Source organism: Triturus cristatus, chromosome 11 (assembly GCF_964204655.1).
Source record: "Triturus cristatus chromosome 11, aTriCri1.1, whole genome shotgun sequence".
Taxonomy (NCBI): domain Eukaryota; kingdom Metazoa; phylum Chordata; class Amphibia; order Caudata; family Salamandridae; genus Triturus; species Triturus cristatus.
The window spans coordinates 963,675,979-963,692,448 of record NC_140594.1 but is presented as its reverse complement, the minus strand read 5'-3'; the positions used below and the strand labels follow the sequence as shown (position 1 = coordinate 963,692,448).

General features: G+C 47.9%; 1 protein-coding gene across 15 annotated transcripts in view; it reads right to left on the bottom strand.

Moving 5' to 3' along the window:
• The window catches only part of TRIP12 (thyroid hormone receptor interactor 12), a 1,120,962-nt gene that overhangs the window by 964,050 nt on the left and 140,442 nt on the right, over positions 1–16,470 (bottom strand). For all 15 annotated transcript variants that reach the window (XM_085634980.1, XM_085634991.1, XM_085634979.1 and 12 more), the window contains one exon: positions 10,387–10,523. In XM_085634980.1, coding sequence (XP_085491106.1) covers positions 10,387–10,523 — 137 coding nt within the window. The remainder of the gene's footprint in view (positions 1–10,386; positions 10,524–16,470) is intronic.

Sequence of the window (16,470 nt, the reverse complement as noted above, 5' to 3'; positions counted from 1 at the left end):
AAGTGCAGTGCTGCCATTTAAGAGTACATGGTGCTGGGAGATAGTCAACACGAACTCCACAGCACCATGACGGCTACACTGAAGACTGAGAAGTTTGGTATCAAACTTCTCAGCACATTAAACCTGCGCTGATGTCAGTGTGGGATTTAATGTACAATGCACGACAAAGGTCATCTTAGAGATGCCCCCTGAACCTAACCTACAATCCACGTCTTGTCTGAGGGGCTGCCTAGGCTGCCACACAGCAGACATGTTGCTGGACCCCTGGGTAGAGAGCCATCCGCTCTCCTGGGCCTGCAACAATGCACATCCTGGGCGAGGTGCTAGGTCTCTCCCCATGATGGGCAGGGGAAGCTTCAAAGTCAAGCCGGCTATGTGAGCTTCTCCAGTCCACTTGCTGTACTCGGCAACTGGCCCCTACTGGTTCTGACCCCCACTCTGGTGAAAAAAAGACTGTCCGGAAACCCCAAGGAAGGAAAGGGGATGTGCCAGTCTCTGCCAACCCCACCCCTCAGGTGGGGAAGGCAGGGTGAAGCACATCTCCGGGCTCTCGCCATCTTGAAGATGGGAAGCCCTGCCCAATCAGGACTAGGCTACTGCCCCCCCTCCCACAGGTCACAGTCGCTGTTGGGACGTCCTCGTGGTCTTTGGTCACTCCGGCACAGGCTAGGCTTGGCAGGTGCAGAGTGTGGCAGGTGCAGAGTGTGAAGGGATCGCGGTTCCGGGCTGCTGCCAGGGATTAGAAATAGATTGGGAGTAGATCCTCTACTCATGGGAGTCCCAGGGTTGAGAGTCAAAAGTTTGCTAGGTCCTCCAGGGTTTGTGAGGTTGCAGGCCACAAGAGATGCCGGGCTGGAGCAGGAGCAGGTTCGAGGGTCGACAGGCCGGTAGGGCTGGGCCAAAGCAGTTGGTGTCTTCCTCTTCTTAGCAGCTGCAGAGCAGGTCTTTCTTCTAGCTCTTCTTCGGATTTCAGAATCCGAGATAGGAAGGTTCAGGGTGCCCCTAAATACTAGATTTAGGGGCGTTACAGGTAGGTGAAGGGCAGGGACCAACGGGTCCCTGCCCTCGGGTGGGTACACCCGCTATCCTGCCTCTCTCCTGTGGGAGGGGGGGCAGTAGCCTAGTCCTGATTGGGCAGGGCCTCCCATCTTCAAGATGGCGAGAGCCCGGAGATGTGCTTCACCTCGCCTCCCCCACCTGAAGGGTGGGGTTGGCAGGCTGGCACATCCCCTGTCCTTATTTGGGGTTTCCGGCCAAGCTTCCCGCCATAATGGGGGTTGCAGTGGCCTGGGGAAGATCACAGAGGCGGCATGCCTTTGAAGCTTCCCCCTGCTCATCCTGGGGGAGGAGATTTAGCACCTCACCCAGGATGTGCATTGTTGCAGACCCAGGAGAGATGGGGCTCTCCTACCCAGGGTTCTCGCAACATGTCTGCTGTGTGGCAGCCTAAGAACAGACGTGGATTGTAGGTTAGGTTTCAGGGGGCACGTCTAAGATGCCCTCTGGGGTGCTTGGTACATTAAACCCCACACTGGCATCAGTGTGGGTTTAATGTGCTGAGAAGTTTGATACCAAACTTCTCAGTCTTGCGATTATGGTGCGAGCCGGGGGGGGGGGGGGGGGGGGGGGGGGGGGGTGTGCATTCATACATGCTTTCCAAACAGATCCTTTTGAGGACTGGAAGACTGGAAACTGCCTTATGGTTTCAAATTTCATTTAATAACGCCATAAATATCTTAAAGGGTGCAACGCAAGCTTTCATATACACAAGAAAAAAACATATTCTACTATGCTCCATTTCGGCATCTGTTGCTACAACCAGGTTGGAAAGACACAGCAATGAGGGGCCCAACCCCTTTGATAAATGTGTTCGGTAAGCTACTGGTGCCACAAGCATAATCTTTCAGTTATATGGACTCCTTTTAAGAGGCGTCTCCATTTGATTATATAGCCCAAAAAAAAAAAAACAGTATCTCAGATTTATTGAGGTGGTATTTACAGGATTTTCAATAGTATCTGATCTAGAGAGATCTGCATCAAAGCTTATAAGGAACGCTGGGAAAGGTAGCTCACCATGAATTGCTACTAGAATGGTATAGATCACAAGTTAATCTTAACAAGATCTACCTACTGGTGGCTCCAAAATGCTGGACAGGAAGTGAGGCAAGCGGAGATGTGAAAAATATTTGGGGGAAACGCCCATGTTTTCTGCCATTCAAAACAGAGGTTGCCAAAGAACTCATAACTATTTTGGGGTACCCTCTCCTTCAGTACCTCCATCACATTACTACTCGGGATGAGATCACCAGTACTGAAGCATCAAACCATGGCACAAGACTTCGCTAGCAGCATGCTGGGGGGGGTTGACCCCACATCCCTACCATAGGAACTCCCGATAGTAGAATCTTATTGCTATGGAGATACTGCGTTTCAATTTAGCTGAGCGTAAACAGGACTTTTAGGCAGTTTGGGGGCTACTGCTTTCACATTTATCAGAGGTGTCCCCAGCGATAATGTACCCACCGAAGCTAGAAACGGGAAACTTATTTAAGTGTTGGTAGAAGAAGGGATTAGATGCAAGAAGGTTAACTAGAAGTGATGTTACAGAAAAAAGACCTTTTATTAGTCTTAGAGGTTTCATAAACATAAGTGAATCAACAATCTGGCAGAATTATTATGTAAAAAAAGGACTGTGTGGTTGGGCTTGAAGGTGGTCATATGCTCATTTGTTTACCAGATTTTTACACTGAATTCTTGAGCGAGTGCAAGCTAGGGAGTCAGACCCATGAAGACTGAAATACTACTGTATGAATTTCTGTCATATTCGAAATATTTGTAACCTAGTCTCAATTCTGTTAAATGTATGTATATCTTCATGCCCAACCTGAGCATCTTTTTAAATGTTAATTTCTCAAAAACTGTTGAACACGTTCACCATAAACAAAGGCACTTCCTTAAGTTCAGTTCAACCTGCATGCCAAGTTTTGTTTAATTCTGTTCAGCTTTTTATTCTGTACCGAGGAAAAAAGAATTCTATGGGAAATAGTTTGGGAAACCACCTTTTTCTTGGCCTAGCTTCCCAGATCTCCACAAAACGTGGCATTAAGAATACAGTGACTATACTTTATTTATAAAATAAAAATATTTTTTGCAGATTCAAACTGTGCCAGTGTAACGCCCTGAACGTCTCAGGATCGTTTAACAGACACGACAATGAGGACGCAACCACTTGTGAAGGGTTAGTTCTTTTAATGAAGGCAAATAAAATACAAAGAACAAACAAAAGTTATAGTCACTGGAATCCTCCAGGCTAAGTACGTTACCAGCCCACAGCACGGATGGTCCTAACCGTCCTCTGCATATACGCCGATCCCGGCGTATGCCAACAGAGGGCAGAAATGAAATGGCCGACAATGCCAATCGGTAGGCTGTGAGGGGCACGAAGAGTGTTGGGGAGAATCGAGGAGTCAGGGAAACACCCAGCCGGGGTCTCTACCTGAAGGGAGCAGCCGCTCAACCTCTTCCTCAGACTGCATCGGGACGCGGAGTCACCTCCTGGTGATGCGTCACCGATACCCCAATCACAAGCAAGAAGACTGAACCGAGAGCAGCCGCTCGATCGATCCTGTGGACTTCCGAGTCTGTAACGCGGCAAACACCTCCTGGTGTGCGTTTACAGCTGGCAGTCCCTGTGTCTCTGGTCGGGCTGGGAGTTACGACTCCAACCAGCAAAAGCGCCACTGCGCTTGGACTCAGCCGAGTCAAAAAGCGAAGCTCAATGGTTGACCGGTAGAGCTTCCGGGTCCTTCACAGGTGACGATGGGGCAAGACACGGCCCAGGGAGTAACGACTCGACCTACCTCCGTTCTTGCCTTACTGGAGCACCACTCCGGAACACTGCTCTTCACGAAGCAGGTACGTCGGTGTAAACACAATATCCGACAGCCTTGTACCTCCCGGTTCCTCCCTTTATAGGGCGTGTTTTCCTTGAGTTATGTAACAGCTCTCCTGTTTACATAAGGGCGTGTTTCCCTTGAGTTATGTAACAGCTCTCCTGTTTACATAAGGGCGTGTTTCCTTTCCCTTGAGTTATGTAACAGCTCTCCTGTTTACATAAGGGCGTGTTTCCCTTGTATGACAGGAATTCTTGACAGTACATCCTCCCTCTCAGCGGCTCCCCACGGGTCCAGCGCTGGCAGGAAAACGCCGATGGAACAAGGAGACCAAGCGCGGAGCATGAACCCCTTCAGCCGGTTCCCATGAATGCTCCTCCGGGCCATAGCCTTTCCACGCAACCAGGTACCACAGCTTCCCCCTGCGCCATTTGGACGCCCGTATGCCCGACACTTCATACTCCACCTCCGACTCCACGCATACCGGCCTAGGTGTCCCAGACGGCTTGGAGGGTGCTGGTTTGAGCAATGATACATGAAAGACAGGGTGTATCCGCAATGACTGGGGCAAGCACACCTTCACGTTCACGGGACCCATACACCTGGTAATTCGATAGGGGCCCATGTACTTGGGATGGAACACACTGTTCTTTCGAAACCTCATGTTTCTTGTGGATATCCAGACGTAGTCTCCAGTGCGGTACAGTGGCCCGGGCCTTCTCTTCCTATCTGCCGCAGCCTTGTATCTTCTCTTGGCCTCTATTAGGACAGCCCTTGAGCGCATCAACGTGTCTTTTATGTGTGCCACCCTGTCCGCTGTGGCGGGAATCCTGTCCTCTCTGAACGGATGTAGAAATGGCAAGAACCTGGGATGTTGGCCATAGTTGCTATAGAACGGAGATGACTGTGTGGAGCTGTGAGTGGCGTTGTTATAGGCTATCTCTGCAACCCATAGCAAGTCGACCCATTCTTCCCTGCCCTGGTCCACAAAACATCGCAGATACTGTTTGAGCGTTTGGTTCAGGCGCTCGGTTTGGCCGTCCGTTTGAGGGTGGTAGCTGGTGGACAGGGCGGTCTTAACATGCAGCGCAGTGCACCAAGTTTTCCAGAATTGCGCAGTAAACTGCGACCCCCGGTCCGACACGATCACCCCAGGTAATCCATGCAGTCGTACCACATTCTGTAGGAGTAGTGACGCCAATTCCCCGGCTGTAGGGACTCTCTTGCAGGGGATGAAGTGCCCCATTTTCGTCAAGTAATCCACCACCACCAGTATTGCCGTCATCCCCTGGTCTACCGGTAGGCCCACCACGAAGTCCAGTGATATGCTATCCCATGGTCTATCCGGGGTCGGAAGTGGATGTAAGAGCCCTTGGGTTCGGCCATGGTCGGCCTTCATGGTAGCACACGTAGGACACTCCTGTCCCCACCTCCTGACATCCACTCTCATGGTTGGCCACCAGAAATGCCGTCCCATGCTAGCCACCGTTTTTTCAAAGCCCAAATGACCTGCGCATGGAGAGTCATGGCACCAGATGAATGCTTGTTTCCTTAGCCTAGGCGTGGGTATCAATAGGCACCTGCCCTTCAGGGGTATCCCGTCCTTCAGCTGCCATTCTCTGTGACTGAGGAGCCACCTCCGCCATGCGAATGACCTGATCCCTCTCTTTATTCCCTTCAGGAAAGTATCTGGTTGGATAACCCCCAATACCATCCTCGGGGAAATGATGGAACGCTCGGTTGCAGGCAATGGTTCCTTAACTGCAGATTGACGGGACAGGGCGTCCGCCTTACGGTTTTCCGTCCCCGGCCGATATGTGATGCGGAAGTTGAACCCCGCAAAGAAGATCATCCACCGCAGCTGCCTGGGAGAAAGGTGTCTAGTGGCCGTCATGAACTGTAGGTTCCGATGGTCCGTGTACACCGATACCACATGTCTTGCCCCCATCAACCAATGCCTCCATTCGGCGAAGGCGTCCTTGATTGCGAGAAGCTCCTTCTCCGCAATATGGTAGTTGCGTTCGGCGTCGTTGAGTTTGCGGGACATGTACGCAACGGGATGAAGCACCCCTGTGTCGTGGTTGCGTTGGGACAAGATAGCCCCCAGCGCCACATCCGACGCGTCCGCTTCCACCACGTAGGGGAGATCCGGATCGGGGTGAGCCAACACCGGCGCCTTACCAAAGGCGCTTTTCAGGGCCTCAAAGGCTTTGTTCGCTTCAGGGGACCAGACAAACTCCTTGGACTTCCTCAGTAGCTATGTGATTGGGGCCACCACTCCTGAAAATCCATCTATAAACCGCCTGTAAAAGTTGGCGAAGCCAATGAAACTTTGGACGTCCTTCACGCTTTGGGGCACCGGCCATTCTTTCACCGCCTTGATCTTTCGTTCTGCCATCTCCTGTCCCTCTGGACTCAGCATCACTCCGAGGAATTCCACGGATGTGACGTGGAAGTCACACTTGCTGAGTTTACAAAACAGCATGTTTTCCCTCAGCTTTTGGAGCACAGCTTTGACGTGGTGTACGTGCTCCTCCACACTGGACGAATAGATGAGGATGTTGTCGATATATACGACCACGTAGATATCCAACTCCTCTCTGAATACCTCATTCAAAAAGTACTGAAAGGCTGCCGGGGCGTTGCACAGACCGAACGGCATGACGAGGTACTCAAAAAGGCCGAACCTGGTCTTAAAGGCGGTCTTCCACTCGTCTCCGTCCCTCATGCGCACCAGATGGTACGCCCCTTTCAAATCCAACTTTGTGTAGATACGAGCTTTCTTGACCTGTTCCAGAAGTACACTGATGAGAGGCAAGGGGTACCGATTTTTTATGGTTATCGCATTCAATGCCCTAAAGTCCACACAGGCTCTCAGCTCCCCATTAGCCTTCGGGATGAAGAAGAGTGGCGAGGCGGCCGGAGACTTGGACGGGCGGATGAATCCTAGCTTGAGGAGTTTATCCAGGTACCCCCGGAGATGCACGTTTTCAGGCTCCGTCAGGGCATACACCCTGCCGCTGGGAACGCTGGCCCCTGGCACCAGGTCGATCTGGCAGTCAAACTGTCTATGTGGTGGTAGCACTTCCGCCTTCACCTCATCAAATACATCCTCAAAACTGTGATAAGCCTGGGGGAGAGACACATCTTTTTCTGCCGCTGTAGCCACCGTCTGACTCCCGCTCTCATCTGCGTCAAGGGATTCCGTTCTTATTCCACAATGCAGGATGCAATACGGTGACGTCATTTCGATGCGATGTGTTGGCCAATCCACAAAGGGGTTGTGTTTCTGTAGCCACGGCAATCCCAATATGACGCCATATTGGGGCGCTCGGATGATGTTAAAATCGATTTGTTCCAAATGGTTCCTCCCATATCTCATCGGAAGGACCCCCGTGTGCTGACCGATGGGCCCCGTCACCAATCGCCTTCCGTCTACCGCATAGACGTCTTCGGGTACTGCTTTGGGAAGAAGCACTAGCCCTAGCCTGCATGCCTCGTTGTGGTCCATAAACATGCCAGTGGCCCCTGAATCCACCATGGCCACAACGGGTATCCACTGGTCATGCACTCCCACGTGCACCGTGATAAACAGGTGTCGTTGTCCCTTAGTGACCGAGTTGGAAAGTGAAGGGATGGATGAGTGACTCCGAGATGCCCCTTCTCTGGTCTTGGAGTCCTCTAGTTTTCCGCCGGTATGTCCACCACGGCTGTTACCGACCGGTTGGCCCGATAACGTGACGTCTTCGGTTTGGCAGGGCATTCACGTACGTAGTGGCCTTTTTTGCCACAATATAGGCACAATCCTTGTTTACGGCGTGACTCTTTCTCCGTGGCTGTGAGGCTCGCTCGTATTGCGCTGATGTCCATGGGTTCTCCCTTGGATGCGGTGGAAGTTTCAGGACTTCCCACCGTCACATAGGATGGAAGGGATTTTCCTTTTCTCCCATGATCCCCCTTTCTTTCACTTAGCCTATGTTCCAGCCGTAATACCAGGTTGATAAGGCCCTCACATGTCTTGGGTTGAGGGTCAATATGAGCCACGGCGTCCTTGAGCTCATCGCACAGCCCTTGATGGAAGAGCGCCGTCTGTTTAGCAACAGGCCACTTGGTTTCCGCAACCAGCCTTCGGAACGCGTTGAGATACTGCACCAGGTCGTTGGATCCCTGTCTCAACTCAAGCATTTCACGGTCCGCCGTGTACGAGTCAGCCCTTCTGTCGAATACCTTCAGGAATTCCTCGCGAAAAGCACCCCAATCACATAAGAGGGGGTCGTCCCTGCTCACCAGAGGTACGGCCCATTGTGCCGCGTTTCCAGCCAAATAGGATATAAGGAAAGCCACACGAGCCTGACTCGTGGGGAACGCCTTTGGTTTGCACGATAAATGTAGCGCCACTTGTGTGAGGAATACCTGCACTGTGTTAGGATCCCCACTGTACCTCTCTGGTGTTGCCAAGGGGATGGCTACCGGCATTTCCACTACTACCGCAGGGGTCTGGTTCGTGAGGGAGGTGCTGGGCGTGAGCGGGTCCAATTGGATAGCATCCAGTCTGGCTTTTACATCGGCTGTTTCTTGCCTAGAGGCAGCCACTTCAACTTGCATGGCCGCTAAAGCAGCCAGCACATCATCAAGTGTTGCCATGTCTGTTATCGACCGGGAGACAGTTAGTGTTATTAAGGTCGGATATTTTGTAACGCCCTGACCGTCTCAGGATCGTTTAACAGACACGACAATGAGGACGCAACCACTTGTGAAGGGTTAGTTCTTTTAATGAAGGCAAATAAAATACAAAGAACAAACAAAAGTTATAGTCACTGGAATCCTCCAGGCTAAGTACGTTACCAGCCCACAGCACGGATGGTCCTAACCGTCCTCTGCATATACGCCGATCCCGGCGTATGCCAACAGAGGGCAGAAATGAAATGGCCGACAATGCCAATCGGTAGGCTGTGAGGGGCACGAAGAGTGTTGGGGAGAATCGAGGAGTCAGGGAAACACCCAGCCGGGGTCTCTACCTGAAGGGAGCAGCCGCTCAACCTCTTCCTCAGACTGCACCGGGACGCGGAGTCACCTCCTGGTGATGCGTCACCGATACCCCAATCACAAGCAAAAAGACTGAACCGAGAGCAGCCGCTCGATCGATCCTGTGGACTTCCGAGTCTGTAACGCGGCAAACACCTCCTGGTGTGCGTTTACAGCTGGCAGTCCCTGTGTCTCTGGTCGGGCTGGGAGTTACGACTCCAACCAGCAAAAGCGCCACTGCGCTTGGACTCAGCCGAGTCAAAAAGCGAAGCTCAATGGTTGACCGGTAGAGCTTCCGGGTCCTTCACAGGTGACGATGGGGCAAGACACGGCCCAGGGAGTAACGACTCGACCTACCTCCGTTCTTGCCTTACTGGAGCACCACTCCGGAACACTGCTCTTCACGAAGCAGGTACGTCGGTGTAAACACAATATCCGACAGCCTTGTACCTCCCGGTTCCTCCCTTTATAGGGCGTGTTTTCCTTGAGTTATGTAACAGCTCTCCTGTTTACATAAGGGCGTGTTTCCCTTGAGTTATGTAACAGCTCTCCTGTTTACATAAGGGCGTGTTTCCTTTCCCTTGAGTTATGTAACAGCTCTCCTGTTTACATAAGGGCGTGTTTCCCTTGTATGACAGGAATTCTTGACAGCCAGAATAATTAGGATAACAAAAGTGTCTTTCGAAACTCTGACCTAACCATAATTACACCGGTGCTAAGCCACCAGTGAGATAGATATACATCTCCCAGTGGTAGTCGCCACTGGGTAGTTGGTAGTCATAGTTAGGAATTTCAGTGACAATTTAACACTTACAATATTTATACAAACCACTGAACCACTAGCTACAACTCTTGCCCTCCCCATGGACTGCTAACTACCCCACATATTACAAAACTCATGAAATCTTCTATGACACCATTGATAAAATCACTGCAACATTTTCAATGAAATTATTGATGAGAAAACTGTGCATGGTGAAGGCGCCAGTAACAGTTACCTTAGGGCATGACCTATAGTTACTAGAGCTAACTATAAATGGTGAATTTCAGTGGTTTTTTAGGTTTAAAACATTAGGTTGCCAGTGAAATTCCCACCCAACTATAAAAAATGTTTTGCCTTTGGTTTGTTTAGTGAACTGTTTATTGGAGTTGGAGGTATCATCAACTAAAAATGCCCATTTGCATTGCTGTAGACGTATTTCTTACTTCTATTTCATAAGAGTGACTGGTTCATTGAAATTCTAAAATTATTTGCTTTCCTGCTGTAAACATCACCAATTTCTTCAATTCTTCACCAGTGTAAAGATCAACCACAACTTCTATCTGGTCAATTATTCACCAAGATGTTCATTGTAGCTCTTCTTGCAAATAACCTTAAGGAACAGGCCCACCATTTTCCTACAAAAATTTAATTTGCCTTTTGCTTCCAAGGTAAATATCAAGCTATTGATTATGGAAGAATGATTACCTGCTGCTCCTTGAGGAGTCTCCTCTGTGCGAGCAGCTGAAGAATTAGCTCCATCCTGGTTGTTATCAGGATCTGCCATTTTATCCTGTCGGCGAGCTTCAGCTGCTCCTCTTTTGCCTAGGCCAGAGCCTCGCCGACTAAAAAAAGAAATGAAATTCAGTTTCATGGTCAACATTTTGTTCTCTGTATACTATTAATCTAAAAACATTTAGTTGGTATAATGAACCACCACGTACTACTTCCTAATCCAAGAGTTCATGCTGTGCGCATTGTCCTTTTGCAAACAAACTGGAAAGGTACAAGGACGCAAAAGAAGAAGTTACTGGCCTTTGACACCACTTTTCACTCATACCTCCATCAGTATGTGGGTCCCATAACACAATGTGTGGGGAAAACCTACTGTCAAATAAAGCTAAACAGTGCCTAAGTAGTAGGCCACATTTGTGTTGCATTTGCTATCTTGTAATACAATTGCAAATCTTTAAGAGAGAACAATCTGACATACATGGTTTCAATAGCATGCAGCCCCACATAAAGGAAATATTATGCTGCCAATTCAATGCCAAATACATGCCTTGTGCAACACAGCAGTTTGTTGTACTATGAATTTTGAAGGTGAAGGAATTAGGACCTAATCAATGCTTTTACTTCCGTGGCTCGACAGAGGAGATGGTTGGAGAAGCTATCCATGAGAGAATTTAGTTGTTACAGGTAAGCAAAATTTCCTTCTCTAATATGGGATAATTATTGCTATACAATGAAAATAGCAGAAAATTCATCCGGAAGGCAGTAGCACAGCATGAAGAAATGGAGTCCGAACAACATACTAATATGACCACAGCATTACGAGATTCATTATATTCAGAAGGCCGACACAATCTGAAGAAAATCTTGTAGCAAAGAACTGAAAAAATAGGGTTCAATAGCTCACACCATCCTGCTCTTTAGAGCCCAAAAACAAAAATAGGAAAATGCAAGGAAATTTGGCTTTCAACATTTATGGAATGCAATGCTGTCCTGCAGTATTAAACAAAACACAAATTATGCAGTATAATGTGGCACATTTTGTGATAGCATTACTTCATTATTTTGCCAACAGTACACAAGTTAACACTGTCTGGGCAAAAGTTCCACCTCATGAGCTCCAGAATCACATCCAAACACTGGAATAAACAGCTTAAAATTGACCAGTCAATAGTTAAGGGTTTTCCACTGCGCAGTAACATGTATAGCTTTGTAAGTAACTTTTGACTGATCTGAGCTAGAAACGAATAGTCGACTGTTAACTTCTGAAAATTATGAGCAGCAGATGATGGATTGTGTGGCAAATGGGACTAATCTATAATTATGCTGAAAACACCGCAGCCAGAGAATTGCACAATTCCAGTGGCCCCGACTGTAAGTAATGAAGTTGAAGCATTAGGCGCTCTCAAGAGTGTGAAAAAAGCTAATCTACTAAGTCTTTGGACTTGTATCACTTTATCTGCTTAGTCAACAGCCAACATTTTTTGCTTATTTTCTGAACGAAGGGAAATGAGCTATGGCTATCAGAAGTCAAAGAGTCGTCGTTAACAACCTCTCAGGAATAACTTGTAATCAAACGAGAATAAATGACATGAAAGAAAAAAGATACATGCAACATTGGAGCAGTCTTCAAGACAGAATGTGATAGGTTTTTACAAAAGACCAGTTTTAATTTGTACACAACAGCACTACCCACGGCGAAATAAAACAGGACAAACATCAGGAATTCTTCTTTTCCATAGTACTACAGAGTAACAGTTCATCTGAAACTGTACGAGCAAATTCTAGCAGGCTAGAAACAAGCACTTGTGGAAAGAGGCATACCCACAACAAAAAGATTAAGGATAAAATTACATTCTGAGACAATATATTTTGAATAGGAAGAACTGTGTTTCATTGCTCTATGTAGCAGAAAGAGCAACTGTAACTAATCCAGAAATGCCACTCTGGGGAGCAGCAGCAGCTTTTAATATTGTTAAATAAGACATATCAAATTGCCTCCTGAAGTGCCTACGTTTAATGCCACGGATTCATTTTTCTTTTATAGGGAAGGGTTAGAATATATTAGTGCCAATTATTATTTAAACAAATACAAAACTTTGCTTCTCATGAGAATTGCTTACATTATTTTAGATTTATAAATGTGTTCAGGGATACTATACATGAGTGCAGATACTTCCCTGTGTGGTCATCCCTTGTCTTAAGGTCCTGGAGCACTCAGAAGTTCCTGAACAGTCTCTCGTGTGAGTAATGCCATTTACCACTGATACCCCAGGCCCACAATACAGGGGCACTTCAACTGGAATAGCATGCTACACTTTTTAGGCACTTGAATTTGAGGGCATCAAGAAGCAGCAGCCAAGGCTTGCTGTAGGAGGTAGTTAGAAAATGAGAATCCTTATAAAACACCAAATTGATATCAATGCGCTATACATGCTTTCACTTTAGAAAAAAAGATAGCAAATAGTTCAAATAAAATGACAAAATACACAACAAAACAGAAGAAGCTTCTGGAGCAGAGATGACACCAAAAGATCCCAATCGCTAAAAAAACGATTTCTTTTGACAACAGCCAATGTTACACTAAGGGGCTCAGCAGTATCTAAGCTCTCCTAAAAGGTAATAAATGTGGTTAAAGGATACGTGGAGGAATCCTGGAACCCACTCTACTCCATGAGTTCCACTGATGTGAGGAGTGGAATTAAAGTGTTACAAAGGGTTTGGGCTGTCATCCCAAAAAACGTAGAGGCCACCTCACCACCACCCACACCACCCTCCTGCCAATATCTCCTCCCCTACATCGGAAAGACTTTGGACAGCCCTGTGTTCCTACAGGGTCATTCCCTGGTGACTCGGTAAGGGACACTATCCAGTCAAGTAGAATCAAAGGCTTTATCATTTATAAATCGGACTGATGAAAATAGCGGAAAAGCTCCAACTATTGGGAGGTGGCCCAATATCCAAAGTGATCCTTTACAAGCCTGTATATGGGGTTCTAGCTGTAATGATTGTTTTTAGCGGGGGCATCCACAGAACTGGAAGGCACATACTGCAGGGATTGTTGGGACCAACATCAACAGGAAACGGAACAGTTTTGGGTTAGGCTTCAGAACAGCTTCAACCGTTACAGAACCATAAAGAGTAAAAAGATAGTACTATCTGTTCTTGAGACAAAATAGCTTTTTTACAGCCAGTTGAGCCAAATCTCACACCTGCAATGTAAAGGGACAACTGCAACCTTGTTCCCCAGAAGTTGAATGAAAAGGGACAAAGGCTGCACGCACAGGATAGGTCAGCACAGTGCAAGCTCTTTCATGCATGTTAACAAGCATCTCCACAACTCAAATGCTCTTACTTCCTCTAGGTTCCCTAAGGCAAATTCAGTCTTTCGAGCTGTCCTCATACAGGTTGTTCATCAACTGAGCTTTGAGGAGGTATTCCAAAGGAATAGGTTAGGTTTTCTGCGGGCACAGTTGAGCTCCTCAGCAGTTACGCAAGTCCCTCCCCAGATCATAGCAACAAAGCAACTGTGCAGGTGATTATGGACCGCCCTAAAGGGAGGGTAGGCAGACCAATTTTATCCCTGGTTCACCAACTTCCTTCATTCACCGGTGTGCAGGTCACAATGACAAAGCCCAAATGCTGGTTAAGGGGTCCAGTACTTATACCCCCATCCCCCACTCCAGTGGGGAAGGCAGAATGGTAGAACCAACTAAAGAGTCTGCAAAATGTCAAAGTTTGTATGCTTTTCCAATACTCTGAGCATCATGCTTCGATTGCTGACCAGATTTCACATCTGACACCAAAAGGAGGTGAGAGGTAATTGTTCACCAAACACCCTCCCTATTTACAGTACCAAACAGAGGCTACGGATTTCACAGCCTCGGAGCAGAGTACAAAATCAGACCAGTTCCGACGGGTAAAAGCGTTAGTTCTACTGTACTCGGACAGAGGCCTGCTTCAGCTACAGGTGAAATGGGAAAGGGGACCAAGGACATAGGCAGGAAGTCTCCATGTGTCCAATGCCCACAAACACCACCCCACATCAGTACATGTTTTTTTTTTTTAATTTTGTTTAACATTTTCAAATATTATCAATGTATTTTTGGCACTGATCATCATGAGACACACAATTGTAACAAATAAATGATCTTTTGACATATCACATATACTGTTGATGACATTGGTAATATAGCTACGCATACTCCTCTTTGATGAGACCTTTAATCGCTTTTGTCCGAGCCCGGATCATCCCTTGGGGGCTCACATATGTTCCCACGATAAACATTCCACCCTCCCCATATCATCGACCATTTTTTGGGGCACCCTCTGTGAATATATACAGTCTTTTCCACTATCATTGCATTATCCATTGCTTCACTCCACTGAGTGAGTGTGGGTGTCTGACGGGACCCCCACCGATGTGATATACTTCTTTTCGCCAGCATCATGCCCATTGTTACCCATGTTTGTGTCATGCGGGTTAGGTCTGTCGGTTCCCATATGTTAAGGAGACATCTTTTTGGGTCTGGGAGAATCGTGATTTTTGTTACCTGAGAGAGGGTACGCATAACTCCCTTCCAATAGCGGACGATTGCTGGACATTGCCAAAGGGTATGAAAGAGAGTCCCTTCCTCCCCACACCGCCTAAGACATAGTGGTGAATCTGTCTGTCGCAGTTTATATAGTAATGTTCGGGTGTAATACGTACGGTGTAGAATTTTGAGTTGTATCAACTTTAGTTTTGAGGGAATCGCTACTGTCTTAGGGGATGAGAGTGCGTCCTGCCAGTCTGTGTTGTCCAGTTCTCCTATCTCCGCTTCCCATTTGGATTTGAGGGCGGTCAGGGGGTCCGGCTGGTTGTTTATTATTTTCCGGAACGTTAGTGATATGGCTTTTTTATTGAGATGCTCTGTAAGGAGTCTATCTTCGAACGGTGATGACTCCACTAGCTGTGTGCCTGGTGGGATTGCTGCCAGGAGGGCGTGTCTGATCTGCAGATACCGGTAGTTTTCCGTATCCGCCAAACCGTATGTATCCTGTAGGTGAGCAAATGTGCCTACTTCTCTTTTCTTCCATAGATCCCCGACTCTAGAGATTCCTATGAGGTCCCATTGGTGGAAGCCCTTAGTATTACGTAGCATACCTAGCCGTTTCATGTCCCACAGTGGCGTCACTTGTGTTATTTTCCCTTCCCAACCTAGCGGAAGTTGAGCCTCAAACCAGATTTTTACTGTATGTGCCGTTGGGCCCGTAAGGTCATGCCTTCTGACCTTGTTGTAGAGCGCACCCATTACTCCTACAGTGTCTAGCAAGTGTCTGTCCATACAATAGGCCGGGTCATCACCGGGGGCATGTATCCATTGGTTCACCACTGCGAGCTGCGAGGCCCAGTAGTACACCTAGATATTAGGAAGTGCAATACCCCCATCCCACCAGCTTCTCGTTAATTTGTGAAGTGCTATCCGCGGCGCTTTTCCATCCCACAATAAATTCGTCACCTCTGCGTGTATTGCTTTGATGTATACAGGCGATACTGGAAAGGGCGTGTTGTGTAGTGCATAGAGGAATCTGGAGAGCGCCATCATTTTGTAAAGGGCCGCTCTGCCCAGAAGCGTTAGCGGCAGGGAGCGCCAGTGTTTGACGTCCCTACGGAAGCGCAGCAGAGGCTGTGTGAGGTTTTCCGCAATGAATTGCAATCTGTCAGGTGTGACGTATATTGAATATACTACTTACCAGTATGCATCTGTTCTTGGCATGTAGGGCTGCTGACATTCATATCTGTGCATAGATCGCCGCCTAGCGTTGGGTCCGGATGTTTGCACGTTGTTGTCCTGGAAGAGTCTTCGAAGTATCACGAGATAGGTGACTCCTCCCCTGGACCACAGTGCGCATGGGCATCCTCTCCATCCTTAGATTGTTTTTCGCCATTGTGGCAGTGATGGAGTAGATACAGTAAGTGATGACCATGCTATACAGTAATTCTGAGAGCTGCAGCTGCTACAGGCGCCGGGGAGGAGGGTGGGCGATATGAATGTCAGCAGCCCTACATGCCAAGAA